The sequence below is a fragment of the Hesperophylax consimilis genome, chromosome 24, assembly GCF_061612785.1.
Source record: "Hesperophylax consimilis isolate HC1 chromosome 24, BYU_Hcon_1.0, whole genome shotgun sequence".
Classification (NCBI taxonomy): Eukaryota; Metazoa; Arthropoda; class Insecta; order Trichoptera; family Limnephilidae; genus Hesperophylax; species Hesperophylax consimilis.
The window spans coordinates 19,635,299-19,661,968 of NC_142859.1; the positions used below are offsets into that span (position 1 = coordinate 19,635,299).

At 34.9% G+C, this 26,670-nt stretch overlaps 1 protein-coding gene across 4 annotated transcripts in view; it reads right to left on the reverse strand.

The window, feature by feature from the left end:
* The window catches only part of nolo (ADAMTS-like no long nerve cord), a 789,822-nt gene that overhangs the window by 66,456 nt on the left and 696,696 nt on the right, over positions 1 to 26,670 (reverse strand). For all 4 annotated transcript variants that reach the window (XM_089646552.1, XM_089646553.1, XM_089646550.1 and 1 more), the window contains 3 exons: positions 8,367 to 8,511; positions 7,836 to 7,965; positions 6,015 to 6,216 (listed from right to left, as the gene is read on the reverse strand). In XM_089646552.1, coding sequence (XP_089502678.1) covers positions 6,015 to 6,216; positions 7,836 to 7,965; positions 8,367 to 8,511 — 477 coding nt within the window. The remainder of the gene's footprint in view (positions 1 to 6,014; positions 6,217 to 7,835; positions 7,966 to 8,366; positions 8,512 to 26,670) is intronic.

Consider the following 26,670-nt stretch of genomic DNA (forward strand, 5'->3'; position numbering starts at 1 on the left):
AAGTGTACCTAATTATTTTTAATGATAAACTAATGTTTAAAAGACTAGTTTATTAATGTTTATTGCTTATTATAATTTATTATCATTTTTGCTATGCATAAAAGACTTGTCCTTAAACATTAGTTTATCATTATAAAAATAATAATATTTGACAAGTGTTTTTTATACAAAAACGGCGCTATACAAGTCATCCAAGTATTATTATTATTAAGTTTAAAAATATTTGACCTGAAATGTAGATATAATATGTCTAGACGCCATTTAGTGGGAAATTTAGCACTAACAAATCATTTCCTACAAAAATAAAGTTGGTTGTTTACAGATGAAAAAAATAAGCAGTAATTGTTGATTGAAGTAATATAAAATAAGTAATATAAATTTCCCATGAAACATCTGTTTATAAAGTAAGTAATCTTGAGAAATGCTTTTCAAAACACGTAACTATTTTTTTCCTAAAACTACACTTAACGTATGTGCGCACTAGGGCATTCAAATCTATTACTATTATATTAATATTATGTATTTATGATAATGGATTTGATTTATGTCGTTATAAAGGGAAATAGGAATATATATTTATTTATCTTAAATAAATGTTAATTTAAAAAAACAGCTACAAAATCGCCCCGTGTGACGAAGCCTTTACATTTTTTCAGGAGAATTTCTGCAAGGATTTTAAACACATTTGTTAATATCTGGCGAATATTTGTACGATAAATATGAAATTCTATATTTTGTTAATATAATGAGAGTGCTGGTAGAAATATAATAAGTCAGAACATGGATATTTGTAACCTATACAAATAGTAAGAAATGCTAATAAGGGTAATATTATTATAATTTGAATCCCAAGCCACAACCGCTTGTTTTAAAAGCAAAAAACTACAATAATCGAGTTTTGAAAAATTTTCTGCATTAAAAAAGTGAATCGTTTTCCCGAGAAACTAACTTTTTGAGTTGTGTCATTCTTCTTATAAACCGGCGAAATATGTTTATACGTAATATGGGTAAAATGCAAAAATGGATACATTTGGTTTTCGTACAAATAAAAATAATGTTTTCTTCTCACAAAATACCACTAAAAAGGTTGGTTTTTTGCCTCTTTTAGGTGGAAGGATCTCTCAGGAGTAATTCATGTAAATAGAAGCAATTTTCTGAAATTTTTTGGTTGAATAAAATATGAATTTAATATCTTAAGTAGTTTTTGCTTTGCCCTGACGCGAGTATTGGTTGTAAAGTTGGCCACACAAAGAAAGCAAAAACAAACGACCGACATAAACATTATTTAATATGTACGTGTCTGTAAACCTCAGAGGTGTCGTTTTTACAATAACTGACCATGGTAACGAATTTTACAGTGAAGGAATAAAAGTCATATTAGTTTTTTAGCAGGAAAAATGAATTGAAAAAGATTATTGTGTCTTGTTTTGTACCAAGATCCGTGATATTGATATAATTGGATTGATGTATAATAAAACATGTGTATTTCAAAAAGGGTTATCCAATACCACTTTCCTAACTTTTGTTTATGAAAAAACACGTAAAATGTAAATTTTTCTTATATTCTTTTTATTAATCTAATATTTCGAATTATAATTTTTTATGGAACACGATGTTTAAAAAATGACCGCTTTGGGACCTTCTGTAGCAGTTGATTCTTTTATGATAATGTTACATATAAAATATGCAACTATAAAGGGTACCTGCTCGTACATTCCCAGTTATTAGGTTTTCCGATATTTTACTAAGATTATGATGGAAGAAAAAGATTCTTTATCAAAACACAAGACGAACCAGTTGTTATCTTCTCATGTGTTGCTGACGAATCAATAAAGTAGTAGATGTTAATTTTAAAAGTGAAATAATGCTAATCCGAAGTAATCGGAATATTTTATAGCCGGAATGATTGCATAATCATTAACAAATACTAAAAAGGTCTTTTTTTTATTTCCTTTTCCAAAATTTTGGTGAAATCGAGATTTTGTTAATGTAAATGTTTGGCATGCATTCCTATGAAGAGGGGCCTGAACCAAGGCCAATCCACTGCCTTAATCTTGGATCAAGGATATTCTACCCCGTTTGCTGCTTAGTGAATTAAGCCCCGGTAGAGCACTTTTCAGGAGAGGTCGTATGTTGTTTTGTTACAGATTTTTTTTAACTTTTCACTATATACATGTTTGAAATCTGATTGCAAAATTTGTGTTTTACTGTTAATCGTAAGTTGCAGTACATAACCTGAGGTATCATTACCGGTTATTACAAAAAAAAATCCACTACAGTTACACTAACAATAATTTTAGATGACTTTGTCGTATATTGGGAGCAATCTCGGCTATAACTTGGCGGATGTTAATTTTGAGGTGCTTCAACGTTGCAAGTTTGTTGACGTGGACGCTTCAAAAGGTCGACTAAATAACCATAATCTTTTCGTAAACGCCGATACGTTTGTACAGAATTGTTATTGCCGAAGAATAATTGTACAATCTAGACGCGTTGAGCCGTGGTCGAACGATCCATTTAGTGAATGTGTTGTATCAAACTAACATCTCCCTTCTAATAGAATAAGGTGCTCCCACAGCCTACATAATGCATACGCGAGGCCTTCACGAGTCGGCTCTGTGAATGGTGCGGTGCAGACCGCCGAACATGACGTGCTCAACGAATGCCCGCTCCATTAATTCCCCACAGGGATTGACGAGAGCCACAGAGCGGCGCCTGAGTCCCTAGACTGGCTCGCAAACATATATATTACTCTTCCACCATATGAAAGAAGAAGAACAGTGATGACAGCGGCATATTGTATGGCCTTTTACATGGAGGTAGTGCCTAGTTATTCAGATCTAGTGATAAAACAAAGGGGAGCCACATAAATTAAACGGCAACGTTTCCAATACAAAAAGTAGTGTTACTGTTTCTAGAGTACCTACCTTTATACCCATTTTTAAATGTGTACCTTCTCCTCAATCTACAATCGTTTTTTCAATGCAGCATTTTCATTCCAAATAGGTTTACCACAGAAATATTGGTTCTGGAAAAAGTAATCTTAAGATATAAAAAAAAACATTAATTAAGTTTGTAAAGCGATGCGCTTTTGTCTGTTCACAAATAGGTGGTTGTTAATTTTTAATTGCACAAACTTTTCCAAGTTGCATTAAAATAACTTCGACTGTTAAAAAAATCTTTTGCAAGAATCTACCGGGCAAACGGCGTAACTTTTTAATGCTTCGTGGACAAAGTTCTCTACGAAAATATCTTCATGTTTGTGGACAAAGAAAAATATGTCGTTTGGAAGAAAAACAAATAGCTGAAAAGCAAGAAAACACGTGCGGTACGATTTTGCTAAAAATGCCGGGTTTTTTACGACGCCAGGAGATATTTTTGCACGTCAGTTGGTTTTTTTGCACATCGATCAGCAAAATCGAAGCCTTTTTAGATTTATTATAGGATCAAAAGCGTCAAATAGGTCCTAGAAATACTCTTGAAGATATTCGAGAGAGTTGTAACCCAATTTATAATATTTTTAATAGCAATAAATCTTTTCCTTGCTCCAAACACATAAATGATCTCATCAATTTGAATTAAAAAAAAATGATCTCGTCAAACACATAATTACCGTTACACTTTGCATACCTAATCAGCAGGTAGCGCATAGTTTACAGTTTTTAATGTAACTATGTCTAATATATTTCTTAGTTTTGAAGATGTAAGCTAGCTTTCTTATTCTGTTTGTTAATATAGTGTAAAGGGTGAAAATTACACTCATGCACACAACAATGTATTTTTAAGGAAAGGTCTAAAGATGGCTGATTTACAGAGGAACTGCTAAAAGTAATATATATATTGTTTTGGTCATGTTTAAGGTTAACAGATTTTGATCAAGACAAATTTTGACTGCCCTTAATCCAGCTTCGCACTTAGCATAAGTTTCATCCCATGTATCACCAGCAAATAGCAAAAAAGTGTCATCTCGAAATACAACTGAAGTACCGGAAAACGACAGCTTACAAAGGTCGTTAATTTGTAACAAAAATAAAAATGGACCTAGAACACTACCCTGAGGAACACCATATACAATTGAGTTATTTGAACTAATGTGTTCATTAATCTAATCTCTGTGATCTATTTCCAAGATAAGTCCGAAGATATGAACCAATCAAAAGCTTTACTAACAATACCCACTGAACTGAGTTTTTTAGGTAAATCATGGGAAAGGGTTCAAATACCTTAGAAAAGTCTAAAAAGACAGCCATTGCTTTTGTGCCAGCATCTAGAGCTTCTACGACTGAGGTGATCATTTTTAATGCTGCAACACCGGTTTCCATGTTCTCTCGGAAGCCAATATTAAACGCAATAAATTAACACCATTAGGTTATGCATTTTAAAAATGAAGTTAATATTCCCAACAACAAAAAAGGAATAAATAAAAGAGATTAGGAAATAAATTATTAAAAAAATATTCGATTACAGAAATTTGAAAAAAATCAACCTGGACTTTTTTTTTACTATATTCAGCTATTTTAAATTTTCAATAATTTTTCTTTACTATTTTTGGTTTAACTAAGGATCGAACTTTTCTCGCAGAGACTGGAGTCAACTTATTAATTGCGCCAAACCCCAATTGGGTAAAACCGACATTTTTTTCGTGTACCAACTTCTGTAATGTAAATGTCCGCGTGTGTATGCGTGATTGCTGCCGATGATGGAAAGTGCATAATTATCGATAACGAGTCTATCTGCCGAGTTTCAGCTCGATCAGATGTCGGGAAGTTAGTTAATCGCCACTTCGAAGATTTGCATACATTCACTAACGAAAACAAGAGTGAAATTTATTTTAAATAAAATTACGTATTTAAAAAGTAAATAGATATGTATTTTGCCAACAAAAAAGGTGTTGAGGTTAGTTTGTAATAATTTGGTTGAGCCCGCTATAAAAAAGGCAGCAGAAAATAGAAGCCACAGCCTGTTGAGATTTCAGATTGAAAAATGATTTCATTACGCATTGAAAATTGATAATCCCCCCTAGAAACACAAATTCATTTTGAATTATGAAAACCTTGTACGAGAAAATTCCGTTGGTTAAAATATACACGCAACCTGTTTGTTCTTTCTGGAATATACGATTTTGTTCTGTTTGCTTAAGAATGTTGTAGTTTTCTTTGTGATATTTAAGAAAACGAGGAGTGAGCTTAACAAACTTGTTAATTGTTTGAACGTAGTCAATTTACATAATGAATAAAGGGTATTGAATATTTTTGATCGGATTCTAAGAGGAATCTTAGAAGAATCAATAAGCCATTTTTTTGAAGTATCTCCCTGGTATAAGGCAAATATTCAGATTTGAAACGTTGCTTGAAATGATTCGTTGCTAGCTCCGTGTTATGGTTACCAGATCTGAAAAGCCAGTTACTTCTTTAACTCTCCTTTCCCCATTTTCTCTATCTCATTCTTTTCGGCCCAATTTAATGGGGATGCTACAGTTTTATTGGCTCCTGACAGTCGGTTAGATGTAGTGGCGACGTTTATGACCCACAAATCTGGGAAGAAATCTAGCCTGCAAAAATAAAGTGTTGGAAGAGCTAAGCTAATGTTGCTGAATGTGAAGGCAAACGCTTTACCCTTTTGCATAAATAACAGAAATAGAACAGCAGAAGCCAGGCAGAATTTCAGGTGTTTGATAGAAACGGTCAGAACTCTGCAACGTTGTGTTCAGTATATAGAATGAGGAGTAGAATAAGTCAAATGCGAGGTGGGAAGTTTTGTGGGATTCCAGAAAAGACAATTGGATCTTTATAGTTATACGCGCATCTCTGGTATACAATTTCAATCGTACCACTTGCAACATTAGAGAATACGAGGAGAAATGTTTCGCAATGCCTTGACATAACGTGTCGTGAAAAATAAAAGTCCCTCCACAGGAAAGTGAGATACGAAGTGTACACTATACATGTCTGAAGTGTCTCTCGACTTTGCACTAGTGATAGTGGGATGCCTACTACAAATTAACGTCAACTTACCCCACTCCATTGTCCAGTCAGCCACTGAGGACACGCTGTCTCCGCGCAAGCCTCGAGGTGCCTGGGCCGATGTCCAGCACAGGCCTCCTCGTTGGCTAAGCGCAGTGTTCCGTTGATACCCTTAGACCCACATTCAACTCTCCTAGAGCGACTCCCTCCGCCGCAACTTGTGGAGCATGGACCCCAGTCTCCAATCGACCATCTGTAAGAGCAATACAACAGAATAAATAAAAACGCATTTAAAATGTGACTACATAGAAGATTTTTGAAGATACAACGGAAAGTATATAGTACTGTCCTGTTCGTGCGCGTTCATACGCGGACAAAACGCTGCCCTGCGGAAACAGCATGCCCGTCTATCTCTAGGAAGATATCTTGGCCCATTTTTCTGTCCTCCAAACTTCTGTTCACGAGTTAAGAGTGCCTATCAGACAAACCAGACAAACTTTCATTCGTCGCACTTGATGCATTTAAAAAATTAATAAACTGAATTCGACTTACTAAATTCAGTACCTCGCACTTTCAAATCTAAAATCAATAAATAACATTCACACTGTAAGTATAACTCCACAGATACTATATCTATCACCCTCCCATTCCCATAGGCTCTGTTCTCTTTTATATTTACTAATAATTATACATGCATTCGGCATCATAACACATCACAACCTGTTGCAAAATCTTATGCGACTATAAATCAATCTTCTCGTTCAGATGATCAGCGTCGTCACCCTGATCTACGATTCCAAAAGATGCAACTACTCTCTTGAAAGCGTTGGAATACCCGTCGAACGGAAAAAAAATCACACTGTCGCATCCCTGATTGAAGTAGTGCTACCACTTGAGCGACTTCGCCAGCAATAGTGTCTATTTTAAGGGTTTGTTTTCTAGCACATATTCACGTCTATCCTCTTAAACATTCGGACAGGGAATTGCCTACATTGGACTAAAACTGCTCTTTTTATATCCCAGGAAGATGACACAAAATGGGCATCTGTAAATAATATACGCGCAACATTTTTGTTAATCTACTAGAAAAATTTGTATCGTTTATGAAATGGCAACTATTGTTTGATAATATGATAATAGATCTTTAAATGTGCTTTCAATTTATATTAATATTGTTTGGGTTAGATGTATTGGCTCGGGAAACTTACGTTTGAAGCTTATTTTCGAAGATGTGCGATTTTTGTGACACCGAGCATTAGGAAACACACAATGAATGTCTTATGCACTCCATGAATGCATTCCAGTTTGGCCTAACACTACTACACATACACTGGAGTGGTGTCGTTTAATCAATTAGCGATAGAGCTGAGATGAGAAATTGACTATAACTAATTTGAAATAAATTTAGCAATATTATCTTAAATAATAATTAAGTTAATTTTAGCATCACTTTATATCAAAGAACATAGTTTTCTAATACGATCATTTAGTGTATTAGTTTAATATAGTATATATATTTTTTTATTCTTTCTTTTTTATTTATTATGTGAAACAATGTATTATTATGTTATTGTTTTAACTTACGTAGTGAATATTGATAATTAAGTAAAAAATTTAAAAAATATCAAAGGTTGAAAGGGTGTTGCATGTAGCAGATTTCTATTGGTGTGGAACATCCGTTTGAGCCTGATTGAAATATTGGACTCCCTTGATCATTCCAATGGTGTCCTCGACTTCTTATTCCACCCATTTGTGAATCCGTCGTATACTTTTATAACCTACAGATATGTCTTTCTACTGTCATCTTCTTTACATATCCTAAGGAAATACAAAACAAAAAATGTTTCGTCATAATAAAATGGGGGCTCTTACTTGGGCGGACATGGGTGCATGTTGCATTGCTGTACAGCCGGTTCCGGTCTTTGAGAGGCGTTGCATAATGGTTCCTCCACGTCAGTTCCGGATATCCGGTTCCGGCATACTGGGCGAGCCATCCGATATCCTGCGAAAATATTGTGTTTTTTTATTCATGATGCAGATTGAATGTTCAGTAGGAACCATTTAAAAATTCGACAAAAATACTTAACATTATTCAAAATTAGTGGAGAGGTAATAAAAATGCAGGAAGAGCAGTCTCCCAGAACGAACCGCATTCGTTCCGTGTCTGTTTGAGACAATGTGGAGGTCAGTCTGAACATATCCTATTTCGTACATAGTGATGAAGGTCAACCAACACATCTTACGTACAGGTCACGGATCAAAGCGACATGGAAGCGGTCACCCACTGATAGAGCGAGGGGGTGCAGGAAGAACTGTCACCTCCGCACTCGACTACTGTTTGAGACAGAGGTCACACTCAACCTATTTAATTCCCTACATAGTGATGATAGTTAACCAACATACCTCCCCCGCAGGTCACGGAGCACAGCGACATGGGCGCGGTCTCCCACTGGTAGAGCGGGCGGGCGCAGGAAGACCCGTCGCCCCCGCACACACCACACTCGTCCACGTGTCTGTTGGAGCCGATGCGAAGGTCGCAGCCAACCCTCTAAAAAAACAACAAAACATTAAACTTATATTTAAAAAAAATCAGAAAATCATTTCAACATTAATCATTGTTAGTGTCCATTAAACTTTACAATGACAATGCTAATGCTATGTAATGTTAAAGAGCGAATCAAAGAATCCTTGCATTAATCAAATTGCGTGAACTTGGCTGCCACTTGAGACGCGACGGAGATAGATAATGATAATGCGACAGTATAAATTATTTTCGCATTGCATAACCAGTCACCAATCAACCGTTTTGCCAATTACGTTTATTAAGTCCTTATCTCTCTTATGTACACCTTACAGTATACATTCACAGACCATGAGTTTTAACCTACCCCTCATAACTTATTCCTTTCACGAACTTTTCCTTTTCATCCTTATTTAAAAATACACTCCACAACTCCACATAGTAGGAGAAGTAATCACATCAGCAATGGATTGCTACATTTCCTTCTCCGTCAAATCCTCTGGAGCGGGCACAAAACCGTGGTTTGACCATCGCTGTGCTGAAGCTGTCAGACTCAAAAATACGGCTTTTAATGCACTCCGGAAGATTAGCTCCATGAAAAACCTTTCGGAATACCGAAAACGGGCAAGGGATTGTAAGAAAGTTCTAAATAGAGCTAAGAGCGACCACGACCAGAGAATTGCGAAAAAGCTGGCTGACTGCCCCACTGGTAGCCGTGCTTTCTGGTCACTCGCTAGCTCGATCAGAAGAAATTTCTGCACAACCAATTTCCCACCTCTGACCAAGCCTGATGGTCGGCTGGCTAACTCGGCCCGCGAGAAAGCTGAATTTTTAGGCAAAATTTTCGCGGAAAACTCAACTCTTCAAGATAACGGAGAGACTCTCCCTTCCATTCCGCACTGCGGTTTTCAAATGGAGGAATCGAAGATCCGGAACAGAGAGGTTCTCCGAGTCTTGAACGAGCTGAAAGTCGACAAAGCCAGTGGGCCGGACGGAATACCTGCCTTGGTCCCCAAGAGGTGTTCTTCAGAAATAACTCCAGTGCTCGCGAAATTATTTAGGCTCTCTCTCAAAGGTGGAAAGGTGCCAGATCTTTGGAAAAAGGCAATCGTCCACCCAATTCCAAAAAAGGGGGACCGCTCCGACCCTTCTAACTACCGCCCCATAGCCATCACTTCCATACTCTCGAAGGTATTAGAAAGGGTGGTTAGCAACAAATTGCTCACATATCACGAGAATAACAATATCCTAAGCGATCGGCAATATGGATTTCGTCGAAACCGATCGTGTGGCAATCTACTCGGATATGTGACGCATACTTGAGGGCGGTACATGGAGCGTTTCGGTGAAACTCAAACCGTTGGGTTGGATATCTCCAAAGCCTTTGACAGAGTCTGGCACCGGGCGCTTATCGGGAGGTTACCATCGTACGGGATCCACCCAACCCTGCATAGTTGGATTGCGGACTTTCTGAGGGGAAGAACAATTCAAACCGTGGTTGACGGCTTTTCTTGCTCACCGCACCAAATAAATGCGGGGGTGCCACAAGGATCTGTGCTGTCTCCGACGCTGTTTTTATTGCACATCAACGATCTCGTTAAATGTGCACCAATTCACTGCTACGCTGATGACAGCACCGTTCACGAGGATTATCTTTTTGACAGGCCCCCTTCCACCCATGATGTCCGAACAGCTCGGGAAGTTTTGAAGAAAAAAATTGACCACCACTTCGAGATGGTTCGTGCCTGGGGTAAGGCCAACTTGGTCAGTTTCAACGTCTCAAAAACCCAAGCGTGTCTGATTTCGGCAAAGAGGGAGATCAATGACTGTCTGGTGCAATTTGATGGGAGCACTCTCCCCAATAAAGACTCCATTGAAATGCTTGGAGTTACTATATCAGACCGGCTCAAGTATCGGGGATCCATAGAAGCCCGAGTAAATCAGGCCTCCAAGAAGTTGGGCGTCTTGTACAGGGCTAGGAGATTCTTCAACAGTGACCAGCTGCTGACCCTGTACAAGTCTCAAGTCCGCCCAACTATTGAATTTGGGAGCCACCTTTGGGCTGGTGCCCCAAAATAATGCCCCTTAATAAACCTGCTTGAATCTGTGCAAAGGAGAGCGATCCGTCTGATTGACAATCCGTTGTTAACAGACCGATTGCCTTCTCTAATGCATAGACGCATAAGACGGTGCACGCGCGTGAAACTTGACGGACACGAACTGAACACCCGTTCACGGTTGACGTTGGCTTTATGAGAACGACTCTCTAACTTTACGACTCGTTCTTGTGTAAGTCGGCTCGTATGTGGAACGAGCTACCGGCATCTGTTTTCCTCCCTCCTATAATCCGAGCCTCTTCAAGGTCCGCATTAACAAATCCTTTCCTACAGCCCCTACCTTATTCCGCCTCACAACGCCGCCCAACCGGGTGGTGACATAGTTCCCCTGTCTGTACACTGCACAGGCAGTGACGCTCTTGTGAGGTGTCACATAAAAAAAAAATAATAGTATCCCCAAATATGACACAGGACCAGAGGAAAATAGTTTCCCCGTGTACAAAAGATGTTTGTATTTAAAAATGTAGGTACATTGATCTTTTGATTTCACTGAAGATTGAACCTTCCTCCACCGGGACTAGATACATTAACTACTGTGAACTTTTAAAATGTGTTTTAAAACTTTGAAATGAAGAAAAAATTATATAATTTTGTTTTATTTTTAGAATAATTTTATGAATTAATATCAAATTGTGATTTTTTACTATTGAAGACAGTATTGGCGATTCCTAAACGAAAATTTTAAACAGAAAAATCAGATAAAGATACGGTCACATCTAGGACTCGAACCCAGGACCATTTCCTTGCTGGGGCACCGCTCTACCAACTGAGCAAATGGAACCCTATCTCCTTCAGTCATGACAACATTGTCTTCATTTTTGTGAATGTCTCACTGTCTAGATTGCATTTAGTTCGGGTTGAATCTTGCGATCATACATAAAGATATCAGCTAATAATGTGCGATAAGAAAAATGAAGACAATGTTGGTAGTTCTTATTCAAAGTATGATATAGTTAAATATGACCGAAGGAGATAGGGTCCCATTAGCTCAGTTGTAGTGGTGCCCCGGCAAGGTAAAAGTCCTGGGTTTGAGTCCTAGATGTGACCTATCTTTTTCTGTTTCAAATTTTTGTTCAGGAATCGTTAATATTGTCTTCAATAATTAAAAATTACAGTAAAATGAAAACCTTTAAACTATTAAAAATATTGTTACTAACTATTTAAGGCTAAAAGGATTTTAAAGGTAAATTATCTGAAAAATATTGCCTACTGCACATTTTTATCCCAGCCAAAAAGCGACAAAATACCAATGGGGTCCGGATTCTAATTAACAAATTAATTAAAATTAATTGAACCGTGATAATAAAGCCTTCCCAGTCTCCATTTTGCAAAGTTAATGGAAAAACATCCGGCCATTGTTTTTCCTTATTCATAGAAAAACAGTTTTCATCGCAAGCTGTGTTTGGGAAACGGTTTTAACTTCACAATAGAAACCATTAACGGTTTGAAAAACTGGTTTTTAACTTTTAAACAAGTTCTAGGAAACACTTTTGCGGAATCCTTGTAAAGGATTTGGTAAATGTCTTTGTACTGTGTCATCAGAATAGTTTTTGGTGTATCTTGGTTCTGAGAACTTTAAGTTTTTTAGGGATTCTTTCAATTTTTTATAAGAATGTATTTTGTTTGCGATTCTGTTGGTAATATGTACTAACTCCACCTGTCATTTGTTGACAAGGTTGGCACTACTGGCGCGGCACTTGACACCAACGGAACGTGTAACAGGTCGATTAAACTTCTTATAAACTCGAAATTTCTGTTTTTTTTTTTATCAGGATACTGAGGAGAAAAAATAATCATATTTTTAACTGGTTTTACAAATTGCAAACTATGATCAATTATATGTCATGCATATGAATAGTGTTTAAAACACACTTTTCATTTACGTATTTTAAAAATCATCTATTTGAATTTCACGTTTGTTTTCGGTTATGGAAGAATGCAAATTTTGGAAGCAGAAATTAACCTACTTCCCTACAACCGATCGAGCTAAGACTCGGCGACTCGTCGTCGATGATAATAATTTTATTTTATTCAATAACTTTACATATTTTAAAAATTAGTTCACAATTTGGGCCTCACTGGGTGCTTTACCTATGCTGAAACTCCTATTTAACAATTTAATAATATTCTAATAAAAAAATAAATTAAATAATAAATTGAAATATAAAGGTTTTTCTTTAAATTTAAAGTAATTTAAAGTAAATGTGTTCAAGAGAAATATATGACAAATTTGGAATGTGGGGGGCTTAATACTGTTTGCGAATAGATTATTATTAAATTTAAAGTAATTTAGAGTAAATGTGTTCAAGTGAAATATGTGATAAATTGAAGAAATTTGGAATGTGGGGGGCTTAATACTGTTTGCGAATAGATTATTATTATAATAACTCTCGCTTATTCTGCAGGCGAGGCTCTTACCACTTTTCGGCGCCATGAACTCCGAATGGAGTGCAGGAATGTAATTTGCATAATTTTAAACTGAATAAATATTCCGTTAGAAGGGTAATTTGCTCCCAGACCGCTGTAAAATGATCGTTACACGAAGAAAACCCATAAAAAATTACAAAACAAAACCATTTTTACTGTTTTCATGGAAAAAATTATGATCTGCCGTGCGATTTTGCATTTGCTTTGTACGGATTTTGAATTTACGATTTCTTGAAGCGTTTAAACGTTTAAGTAAGTAATTCTCTGTTTCCGTATTACATGTATTTGACTTTATTATGAGAATTAAAAAAAAAAAAATGTGCCTTAGATTCTTACCGCATGCAAAACTTTTTCTAAAATTATTCGATGCAGTTAAAAAACCTCACCTATCTATGCTATAATTAGGAATTCGGTATAAAATATATTTTTACACAAAAAATAAATAATACCCCATGAAGTGCCCTGTGGGCGTGTTACGTGATCCAAATATAAGTCCATGGGTGAATCACAGTTATGGAAATATAGAACCCTGATTACGAAATTCAAATGGGATGGCGATATTTCAGGTAAGTGTAAGAGAGACAGATCGCGTGCTAAATGGTCTAGAATCAAAAGGTACTAAATCAGTGGCATATTTGTTTCCATTCAAATTTGCGAGGAAGGAATTTCTAGTTTTCTTCTTTATTCTTCAAACCTTACTAAAAAAACGTGTTGTAAATATTACGTGGCATGTAAGATCAGAACAGTGACAAACTTGACTTATTAGCATGGCGTTTGTTTGGTTAAAGTGTATTAAATCAGGCTCAAGGACGGCTTTACCACACCAACGTTGAACGAGCGTGTAAGAATCTAATTAGCAAGATAATTTGTGCTTACACAAAGTTTCCCACGAACTTGGGTTTTGAAGATATCTATGTACGATATATGTTTAGAGGTATCACAAAGGCTTTTCAGCTTTTTTTCTTGAGCTGAGCTTTTGATCACAAGAGTGAATCATACTTGACCATGGTCGTCTAAAAATATTGTGAAAGCGGGGCATGTCTCCCGGTGCACCGTTTTCAAAAAGATTAATGACTTTTGAAGTCTTTGGAATATCTTTCATATGAGTACCGGTTAGATAAGCACAGCATCTCCATCTAATATTCTAGTCATTAGGCAGTTTGTTGAAAATGAGACGTAGCCAAAATACATGATTTTATTCCGTTTTTTTATTCTAATTCAAAATCGATGAACTATAAAATATTATTCCATACAAAATTAGTCTGAAAATCCATTTTTTTCTATAAATAAGATACTTACAAGTTTTTATGCCAAGCGTAGCGCAGACGCAATTACTAGTTGAAGTTTGACAAGTGTTTGGCTCTCCTGTGAGCGTGGCGTGAACAACAAGAAAACACCCTTTCTACATGCACTAAAATTATCGATCTCGTTAATAAATTTTTGTCTAAGTTAACTAGTAGACCTTACGTCCAAAAAAGTATGTTTTATAATTTTAGGTCTAAGTTAACTAGTAGACCTCACGTCCAAAAAAGTATGTTTTATAATTTTAGGTCTAAGTTAACTAGTAGACCTCACGTCCAAAAAAATATGTTTTATAATTTTAGGTCTAAGTTAACTAGTAGACCTCACGTCCAGAAAAGTATGTTTTATAATTTTAGGTCTAAGTTAACTAGTAGACCTCACGTCCAAAAAAATATGTTTTATAATTTTAGGTCTAAGTTAACTAGTAGACCTCACGTCCAAAAAAGTATGTTTTATAATTTTAGGTCTAAGTTAACTAGTAGACCTCACGTCCAAAAAAAGTATGTTTTATAATTTTAGGTCTTAGTTAATAAGTAGACCTCACGTCCAAAAAACTGTGTTTTATAATTTTCTCTTATTTAATAAGTCGAAATCCAAATTTATTCTGAAATCATAAGATTTATAAGTACCCTACATTAATAAGGACGGGTTGTTTCGGAGAATCTGAACAATTCATCAAATTTCAACGTTCATTTTCAAGTTCTGTGAAAGATTTTTTCAAGTTCTGTTTTTATTTCAGTTTTGTGAAGCAACTAGCCTACAATGATATAAAAACAGAACTTGAATATGTCTTTCACAGAACCCGAAAATGAACGTTGAAATTTGATGAATTGTTCAAATTCTCCGAAACAACCCGTCCTTATTGTTTATCAGTTGTGAAAAAATTAAAAGTAATTTATTAGTAAGTATCTATTTAATACTCGAAATCAGTTCAATACTTTGAATTGTGTGGTCCATATGTAGTAACATTCAGATCAAACTCACTCAACCTATCTAAATAATAAAGATCACAGGATTTAACCACTGTACTAAGTAGTAATCAAAAGAAATTCAACCTATGCGTTCACTGTAAAACGATACGCATTTTTTCCGAAAAATATGTTAAAATCATAATAATATTTACAGCAAAATTTAAGAGCAACCCTAGCAGTTTTTTTACATTATTATTTGCGGATAGCTTTTTCATAATATAGTACCCTTAAATGTAACATACGTGAAAGAGACTGAAAAATTCACAAAGGACTTCATCCTATGATTATTTCGTTGACAAATATTTCCCGGTTCGGAAAATCCATTTTGAGGCTGTGAATTTTTTATAGGCCATACGCGCACCCCCAAATTAGGCTGTAAACCGAAAATCCTGCCACTTGAATTTATATTGGATTCATAAAAAAATATATGGGGCGTTGTTTTCAATGAAGAATTTTCCTGTTAAAGAGTTCAATCAGCTTTCGTAGATCACGATGCATTGATCTGATTTTTTTTATATGGGAAATTGCTTTTCAGTATTTTATTCAGTTTCGTCCGATGTTGTGTCGAAAAATTGTGAAAAATTAAATTAAATAACTAATTAACCATCACGTTTTAGCCAGCAGAGGTAGAAGGAGAGGATAGATCGCCAAACACCAGTACATATCTCGGTATAACAATATAGACCGCATATCATAGCAGATCTTCACAGCTTAATGACTTAGATGCAAAACATTATAAGAAATAATATAATTAGCCGACTGTAATATCAATACAAATTGAAAATATCTTCCGAGTAAAAATAAATGCCGCCGACGGGAATTGAACCCGCGTCTTCTGATGTCCGGTCAGGTGCTCTGGACCACTGAGGTACGTCAGTTTATTTCCAACAAGCCAAATAATTCAATATGTACTAGTATTTTATTCAACATTTACTGTTTATTATATTGTTTTCACCTGTAAACAACCGAATTTATTTTTACTCGCGAGATATTTTAAATTCGTATTGATATTTTAGGCGACTAATTATTGCTTATAATAATTTGTTATCCTTTGTGCTATGCATAAAAAACCTTGTCTTATAAACATTAGATAATCTTTAAAAAAATGACCTAGATGCAACGTACATTCAATATGCGTTTTAATAAGTAAGCTGTAGCATGCTATTGTTGTATGGAATCGGCACCAAACTAAATATATAAATATGCTGGAACAAGTCCAGAAAAAACCCTAGGTGTCTGTTCACGCCAATAATGGGTAATTGTTGATTCATAGAGAATTATTTTACTGGCAATGAATTTTGTTCCCGAACCCCGTTTTCCTCTCCTTCATACCTCTCCCCTGTGTCCGGGATTCAGTCTAAAACCAACAACTGCGACGCGAAGTGAACATTATTACCTATAACGCATCGCATAGCAATAAAATTCTTCACGAACGCATCGCAACAAATAAAGTTTTGCTAAACCAAAACTATAGTGAAATTAGCATCCCGACAAGTGAATGTTCCTCCACCTCTGTAAGTACCTTCTACCTCATTGCCAAAGTAATATATCAACAAAAATAATTGATTAGTTTATTAAAAGTTCCACAACTTGAGCATTTGGACCTTCGAGCCAGATTTGAACCAGCGGCCTATGGATTTACAGTCCACAAATATTAACTAATCCGGGGTTTGTGCACCGTATGAACTTACTTGTGGTTAATTAATTAATTTATTATTAAATAAATTTCAGATTATAAACAACTTAGGCCACTATGGGCCATTTGTATGTTTCGACATTTGAAGGACCCCGTTAAACGCCGATTCTATGTAAATTTGAGCTTTCTATCAAATAGCAATCGGTTGATAAGCTTAATGACGCGATAGTTGTTCTCTTCTGCTAAACACAATTTGTTCAAAAGCTGAAACTGACTTAATGAAAATGGCTCTAAATGGCCATTTGATGATAATGTTGCATTTGAATATCTGTGAATCAATCTACCATTCTTTTTTCTCAGTTTTTTTTTAACATTTCTATTTCTATTTAAATCCTTAAACTAACACTTTTAAAACGTATAACATAGCTGTCGTGCAATTGACAGTAGCGTCATTTTCTTCGATCTTTCCAGATTCTATTTACCTGTTAATGAATTTTTAATTTCATGATCATAAATATGAATATATTTTCTTTTAATTACTTTATAAGATCAAATGTGTTTGAATAAATTAGCACAAACATGCAAGCATAACATACGCGTAATCCACTGAACATAGTGTTATTCTGCAATACTGTTGCTAAATTAGTTTTGTACAATTAGCAAGTACTTATTACTAGCTGGAACTTACTATACGAGAACTTATTACTTAGGTTGTAAGAGAAACTTATAAGTGGTATCTACCACGCTAAAGTTGGCTTGGGGAAAGAGGGCGGATGACAGACAAATTTAATAAAGGGTGAAAATATTTTTTTGTAATTTAATGTCTTATTTATGCATCCAGTTTGTCAAAGTTAAGTAGACAAAAATGGAGGGCGCTGCGATCTTTTAAATGGTTTTAAATTGCAGCACCAAGATGGCCAGAAGGAAAAATGATGAAAATAAAAAAAATCGTTATGGCTCAGGTGAATATTGATTTCATTTTCAATGAGTGCTTATTATCAAGTAAGTACTTTTTTACATGTTAAATTGACATAAAAATAAACAGTGTTGAGGAAGAGGGCATTTTTAGAATTGAAAATTTGACTTACGTCAACACGGCAATTTTCGGAAGTCAAACATAACCTCACATATTTGAATAAAATTTTGTTCTGTAATCAGTGTTACTCGGTGTTGCCATAGCAATTAAAAATTGTTACGTTTTATTAAATTTCTAGATTAGTTACTTATTTTGACACACTCTACCATATGATGTTTAGTTATAATATATACATATAGCTTATATATATACTATAACTAAACATCATAAGGTGGAGTGTGTCAAAATATGTAACTAATCTAGAAATTTAATAAAACGTAACAATTTTTAATTGCTATGACAACACTACATATTAAATGCTATTTATAGAAGTATATATTTATAAAAGTTTTTTTTTTAATGTTTTATTCAAAGTTTATACATTTTTCAATTAAAATATAAATAAGCAGCTCTAAAACACGACTGATCTCAACTGCAGGCAAATTCAAACTGATTAAAATACTTCGCTCACTTTCACGAGCGTTACTCGTCTTAGCTAAAAATAGAACGCTGCAAGTCGAAACCGGCAAGCGTCACTCGGCTAGCAGAAATTGGAACGCATTTAGCGCACGAGCGTGACTCGTTTAAAAGGATGAAGCGGTTAAAGAAAAACTCGGATTATGACTAATCTGAAAATACTTTAAATCTCATACTACCATCACAGTAATCAGGAAAAATTGCTTGTATCATGGTGGAGAACTTAGCTAGCCGAGGAATTAAACTTAAATTTTAACTTATTACCGACTGTAGCAGAAAATATTTGAAAGTGAAACTAAGTTCTATAGTTCAAATACAGGAAAATATTTGAAGTGAACACGACTTTATTCACACAATCTTCGACTGTATGTAGATCTTTGCTTGTCTGATTGTGTTTGTCTCACGTAGTCACAAAGTTAGTGAACGTCTCTGGCAACATCCATCCTTGAGTTTGTAAAAAGTTTTGTTTCATCTCCAAGTGGTCGTAGTAAACAGTAAGAAGTTTGGGTGGTTTCAATACTCTGTATGGCAACATTGACGTATCTTACAGAAATAATCATCACGTCAGATACGTTGAAAACATATTATAATACATACACAATACATCCACATGATAAAAATATATTATAATACCTACAGAATACAGTGGTATAATGAAAACATATAATAACACCTACACAATACGGTCGTATAATGAATACATATTACAATACCTACATAATTTGACATTAGTATGGATTTTCTAAAGTCTCTCGTGTCTAGGATGAACGAAGTATGCTTGAAGCATGAGTTAATGATGAATGTAAGTAAGTCTAAAGTAATGGTTTTTGAAAGAGAGAGTACGAAAACAGGGTGTAATATAGTTGTGAATGAGGAATACTTGGAGCAGGTCGATGAGTTTGTGTATTAAGGAAGTATGTTCTAGAGAGATGGGAAGGCTGATAGATATATATTGAAAGAAGGGTAAATGCAGGTAACTCCATTAATGGATGACTGAACGCAGTTGGCGGTAGCAAAAAAATGTCCAAAGAAGCGAAGGTAGCAGTCCACAATGTAGTGCTGGTACCTACCCTGATATATGGAAATGGGACATGGAACTGGCAAAGAAAGCATAAAAGTAGATTAAATGCTGTTAAAATGAGATCCCTGAGGCGTATGTGTGGTAAATCCATGTATGATCGGGTGAGGAATGTGAAGATCCGCAAAAAGTGCAGAGCTGATGTAAGCGTAATGAGTAAGATTAAGAAAGGGAAGCTTAGATGGTTTGGGCATGTAGAGCAAATGAGTGAAGAAAGGAGTGTTAGGAGGATATATGATGCAAATGCGAATAGTAGCAGAAGTCAGCGACGCCCGAGGAAGACACTCGAGTCAGATACTCGAGTCGGGCCAGAAGTGAAGAGTCAGAATAATAGAAGAGTATGTATGAGACGATGTATGAATGTGAATGAGGCAAGGAGTGTGTGCCAAGACCGAGTTATTTGGCAGTCCGTCCTCTATGCCTAGTTCCTTTCCTTGCAGGGAAACGGCATGATGGTTAGTTAGTTAGTTAGTTAATTTTACATTTTTTAATGTGGATAAAGTACGATATTCCCAGCATCTGATAGTTCTAGTATTTTACTATAACTTAGGTATGTTGAGATAGTGGGAGAATGGGGAGTGAAACGAAATGGGGAATAGAAAGTTAAAAAAAAAACTTGGCTCTTCTGATCTCGCCAAAGACATTTCATCTAATGTCTCAATTCTGTATGGTGATCTCTCAATAGGGCAATTCTGAGAGGGAAAGAGATGTGGTAGAGTAAGAATAAAAGTACCTGGCAATTCAGATCTAGTTACCAAGTGCGGTTAAAGTCATTTTAAGAAACGTTTCGATTGTGAATTTCAATTTTTCACCGGGACGATACTGAGAGTATCGTACTAAAATATCAGAGCACCCCTTCTGAAAATGTACCGCCAAATACGAATAATTTATCATCTGAATTTTGGAGAGATGTGTTAAAACGCGGCCGTAATAAGTAAGTACCGTATGTATCCAGTACCTAACGGGTCGTGACACGATTTTCAAACGTGTGTGGCCCCCTTACGTCATTATGATGATGTCCCCAGTGGCGTGTAGTACCTAAAGGCTGAAAAGCTGCGCACAATATAAAAAATACGACAAATTAATCTGAAAACTTTTCCATGAATATCTATGTTCCAATAAACCTATTTGGCAATAAATTTGATTTTTTCAATCTAGTTTTTTAACGGGATACAATATGCATTCTCTTACTGCTACCACAAAAGGTTGTGAATACTGCCAGTGAAAAGTGCATGTTGAAATTAGAAAATTAGAGGTACATAAAATTACTGCCAATTTTTTTAGTTTCTAACACCTAGTTGGGGAAATAACAGACAACAAACAACCATAAAGAAGATATATCTATATTCTTCACAGACAACAAACAACCATAGAGAAGATACCTATATCTATATTCATATATTTCTCACATTAAAGTTTTGATATCTCATTTTTACGGCAAAAAGTATGATTTAAAGTGTTAGAAAGAAAAAATACTGCGCTTTCACTATGCGTTAAAAAATTTTGAGTCTCGAAAAATTTGTAATGATTCTAAAAAACAGTAAGCATTTGAAAAATATTAGTCAAAGGTTTAAAAGTATTTTTAAATTAACGAAAGAAAATGTAGAAATAATTACTTTTAAAATAGCTTTGTCTAATAAATTGTGTTTTTTTTGTTTCGAATACAATAGCAATTATAGTTATCATGATAAAAACCATCGGTAAGCAACTTTAAAAACTTTATCTTTTTTTGGGTTTAAAATTTTAATATTTGAATTAAATTTTTCGATTAATACTAAAATCTTCTGTTTTGTACTACCAATATCCTTTAATCTGCTTTCAAGAACTTCATTTTTATTTTCTTTTGAATTAATTCAAAAATAGCAATTTTATCTGGAATCAAATCTAAAAAAAATTTATCGAAAAATAACGTAAGCTAAGATTGAAAATGCTGTGTCATCCTTAGAAAACACAATGAATAAAAATAGTTATTATTTGACGGGAGAAATTGAAAAAAAACGGTGTTTGTCAAAGTTAATTAAATTATCCGTCTTTTTTTCAAGTGGTTGTATTTTGTGATTATTCTTTGGTTATCTATTTATTTACTAATCAGATCTTAAGATAGATCACTTCATCGCATATGCTAATAATTTTACAAACACAGATATATCATAATATACATTATTTAGCAAACAAACAAAAAAAAGTGTATTCAGTCACATATTTTCGTATTTCTTTTTTTTAGATCAGGCATCTTTTCGCAGGCAGTAATTTCATCCGGAATTTTATTATATGTATGTATGATTGTATAGTAAATTGAATATGTGTGCAAACAGTAATATTATCCAGTTGGTTACATCAATAAGTCTAAGATGATAATATACTAAAATGATCCTCTTAAAAATTTATTCAATTCACAATTATTGTTCACGTCTGATATCCGTACTTGGCAAACTGCACACAGTCTACCTTTGATTATTAGTAATGCACGCCACTGAAACCTCTACACTGTATTCCGGACGTACGCCACGTTAAATGTTTGCATACTTCGTGTGCGGCTTGTTTTAGGTTCGAAGGTCGAAAATAGAACAAATGAAATAATTATTTTTATGTTAGAACAATGTTGTGGTAAAAAAGGGTATTGAAGTTGTTAATACGGGTCGAAGAGTTGATCTTTTTATGTGAAGGGGTGGCTTTACATTTATTTTTGAAGTGAAACTTCTTTACGCGCGTCATGCAATTTCGAGGACCGGAGTAAAACCGACTCATGACCGAAACGAAAATGCGGGTACCCCCACCACCGATTAAAGTTCATTTGATCTAGTCAAAGTTTTGAAGTAACATATAAATGCTTCTTAGCTCATCCCGACAACTGGCGTTGGTGGTGTAATGGTCAGCATAGTTGCCTTCCAAGCAGTTGATCCGAGTTCGATTCTCGGCCATCGCACATTATTTTTTTGTTTTTAACGCCTTTTTCATTCAATATCTTATTTTTTAGTAGGTCAGAACATTTTTTAAAAGAAAATAATATTGCAAAATAATAAAAACACTTATCTCACTGTGATAAAACATTACTCCGCTAGAGCGCGCTTTGCGTTATTGTGTTGGATTAAAATTATTATCTAATCCGTATATTATGATAATTGTATTACATTTATTTAATTAATTTATTTATTTTGATAATATGTAATAATTTACAGAAAAAAAAATTAAAACTATCTCCCTCTGATAAAATATCCGTTCGCTAGAGCGCACTACGCGATCTTGTGTGGGATTCTATTTCTGTACATTGTACATTATTTTTAAAAATATATTATATTTTGGGTGTGATGTAGGTAACATTATAAAACATAACAAGCTCTCATATTTTCAGAACCTACATAATATAATCAATTTATGCGGCTTTGCTTACAGTTGGTGCTCAGCGTGGTTGGCTTTCAATCAGTTAAGCGAGGTTCGATTCTCGGCTGTGGCATTTTTGAAGTGAAACCTTGTTGAGGTGGGGGAGCCGCTCACGAACGTTCTCTCTCTTCTCTTCTTTCCTCTCTCTCAGACACCAGCGAACTGCGCCACGCCAAGCATCAGCTGAAACTAGAAGTTTCACTTCTGTCTTGCGTAGGCTTGACACACCCACTTTTTTCTTCTTTCGTAATTACGATGTTTTATTTCCGATTAAATTTTAGCAAAAAATTAAAAACTCCTCTACTGACGATGCCGACATAACTTCGCAAGGGTTGGCAAAGAGAATGGAATGCTTAATACACATTTGACGATCTTCGTGGTTAAGCAATTGAGATCTTAGATTAGGAATCCATAGGTTCCATAGCAGGTTCCACTCCGTAGTAATCTAATAAAATTTATTAAACTAATTTGTATTATTTCACATTTAATAAACGTATTTTTTTGATATTGTTCATCAATATATTTCTGGCACTTTCCACGGTGGAAGATATTCTCAGTAACGACTATTATTAGTAGTCTAAAAGTTTGTCAAAATGGCTTTTCCCGTATTTTTTTACTAGTTCTAAAGTCAGGTAAGCAACCTAAAGCTTAAGGGGATGGTAATGGTAAGTAGAGAAGGAAGAGGAAGGTTGGAAATTACTTGGCTAATCAAATCTATTCACCAACATGGTTAAGATCATTTCCAACAACTTTTTGTTTCTAAATGGAAGAATTTTGCCAAGGTGGTAATGCGCAAAATTTGACGACAAACATAAAATTGTTCAAGTAAATTCACAACTAAATATTATGTAGGACAATCTCAAACGGTTTCAGTCTTAAGTTTCAGAATCTGAAAACTCTATAATAAGTATTCAGCGCAACTCCAAAGCCCAACTATAAACACAGTGAACTCTTCTTTAACCCTTTCAGAAAACTTTCAGGTCTTTGGTAACTTCGTGATGTGATCTTTATCGTAGATTTGGGGAGCGTGTACTTTGAACGTTGGTAATTAGGTTCAAAACAAAGTCTGAAAACAACACTTTTATAGAAAAATACAATTTACATTTTGTGAGTATTTTTAACTGTTTCGATAAAACCAAACAATTTTGCATTGAAAAAAAATCCTTTGTTCTTTTTCTGTTTTAGAAAAATCTTTTTTTTTGCCACTTGAACTCTGAAACGGTGAGCTTTGGAGTGATCTGGAGAAACTCTACAGCAAAATCCCACTCTCATTCAAAACTCACAACAAAATTATAACATTTATATCTCTATAACATCAAAATAAAAAAAAGGATGTATAGCATAGGGAGATCATATAGAAAATATTCTGACACCAAACACAGACTGAAATCGAAGTCTTCAAATGTACTAAAAACGCAATATAAAAATACTTCATAATATATTTAGAACTACTAAACATTATTCACACTACTAGATGAAACAATATACAGGAATAAGATATTTCAAGTTGGGTACCTATGATATGTTTCCTTGGAATGTCTGCTAAGTGGTACGTGTATTCTTTAATTACCATGCGACGTGTGTAGTATATAGGTGTGTGTATTGTATGTGTGAGTGTTTGTGTGTCTGTATATATGTGCAATGAACAGTTTAAATTATTGACATGATGCCACGTTTGAATTTAAGCAGTGAATCTGAAAAAAATTCAATGTTAGAGTTTAGACAAATATTATTTAGAGTACGAAGAGCTCGGTTAATTGGCAAATTAGATACTACATTTGTTTTATAATTTAACGTGTGGAATAGCATTGTATGTCGTGTAAATCTCAGTGAGAATATCGTTCTATTTGTTTCGAAAATGAAGATACTAATCATTATTATCAATGAAATTAGCGAACCTTTAATGTGTGTGATATTAGGTCAACGTTATTTTCGGGTCACAACGATATTTATATCATCAACCCTCATTCCCTTCTCCTTTCAGCATCACGACACGTCTCAGTTGCTGATCCCTGCAAATTAAGACTCTTGAAAGGAATAAAAACTTTATGTCTACAAAGTTCTATAATCTCTGACTTCGTTATCTAATAAATATTCAAACGTATTCATAAAGTAATGTGGTTGAAGCCACAGCGTAACGTTGCTCATTTGAACCTGTCAAATGTCCCCTATTGACGTAAAACATAACGTGGAATAAGCCACGCCAAGTTGTAGGCATTATAAATTAAATAAACATGGCTTCATGTGCAAAGTCGGCGACATGCCGCTATTTTATTTCACCGCAAATCTCTCGAGTTCTCACAATTTCTACGGCAAACAGACGGAGTAGATTGTTGAAAAGACCAGAATAACCGGAGCGTATGCTTTATACGTAGGGGTTCCACGATAACTCAACATAGTGACAATTCAAGACATCTATCAAAACTTATTAACCTAACCTATTTTATTTAGATTTTGTTTCATCACCTTTCGTAACTTTATATCACTTTTTAAAGGTGTGTTGAATTGTCATTTTGATTAGTTATTCAGTTAGCATATGTAGAAACTAGTAGATAGTATAAAATGTTAAAAAAATAATAATATGAAGCTATAATCTACACAAATTAAAATGTTAATGTTTGTTTGATCAAAATCTTAAAGATCTGAATGTTCTTCATCGATGAAATTTAGTGTTCTTACATACCTATATTATATAGATGTCACCATAGACATATGAATATTAGTAGACCTGCCCTAAGTGATTAAAAGCGTATTATCCCCACTCCCCATACCGGTTCCATTGGAGCCGGCTGTGCTCGCGTATGGCCTCAAGTGAAATTTGAAAACGTGACGTCATCATTCTTGTGCGAACTATGGTCGAGGCATCATCGGTTCATTTTACGAAATAACATGGCAAAATGTTGACTTGTACTATGAAAACTTGTAAAAATAGATGTGAAAAAGAGAATAAACCCAATTGTCGTATTACATTCCATATATAAGCATTATTTTACTTTATTTTAAGCATATTCACATCGTATAATATAGATCAGTTTTAGAAACATATACTATCACATCGAGAAACGTCTGGACGCGAAACACAAAGCTGGTTGGTTGCTGGGAAGTAAATTATGAACATTTATGAAAGTGTCTTAACTAAATACTTAAACGAAATATTCGACTCTGAAAATAGAACCGAATTTTTTTGCCGAATTTGGACTTCGCAAATTTGTTCATAACGTGGCGAGTAATTTGCGCTCCCATGTAAAAATGTCTATTCATTCAAAAGCAGATTTTACTTTTAAGAAGTAAATGGTGATATTATAATGCGAGATGCCTATTTACTGTCAGATTGATTTATTGACGAATCACAGTCAGCTTCACTCCCTTCGTTCTTCAACAGTTGATTTTACCCCTCGCCATTATCTTCTCGTCTATTAATTCCTATGTCTGTGGATGTCACCCATCAACTACGACAGGTGAAGACGTGTAGCGTTGGAATGCGCGGTCTGTAGCAAAACTGAGAGAAGCACTCGATTTTACTTCATCCTAACGCGATCATATAAAACAACTTAACAACAAATAATCACCCAAACATTTTTACTCTCAACATCATAAAAGAACGGCAAAATTCGTGTTCATTCCCTACTCACAATAACTCAGAACGCCAAGGCACACGAAGTATAAATTAGAAACCATTTCTTGTGGCTTAATAAATCACACGGACCGTTTTCTGCAAATCC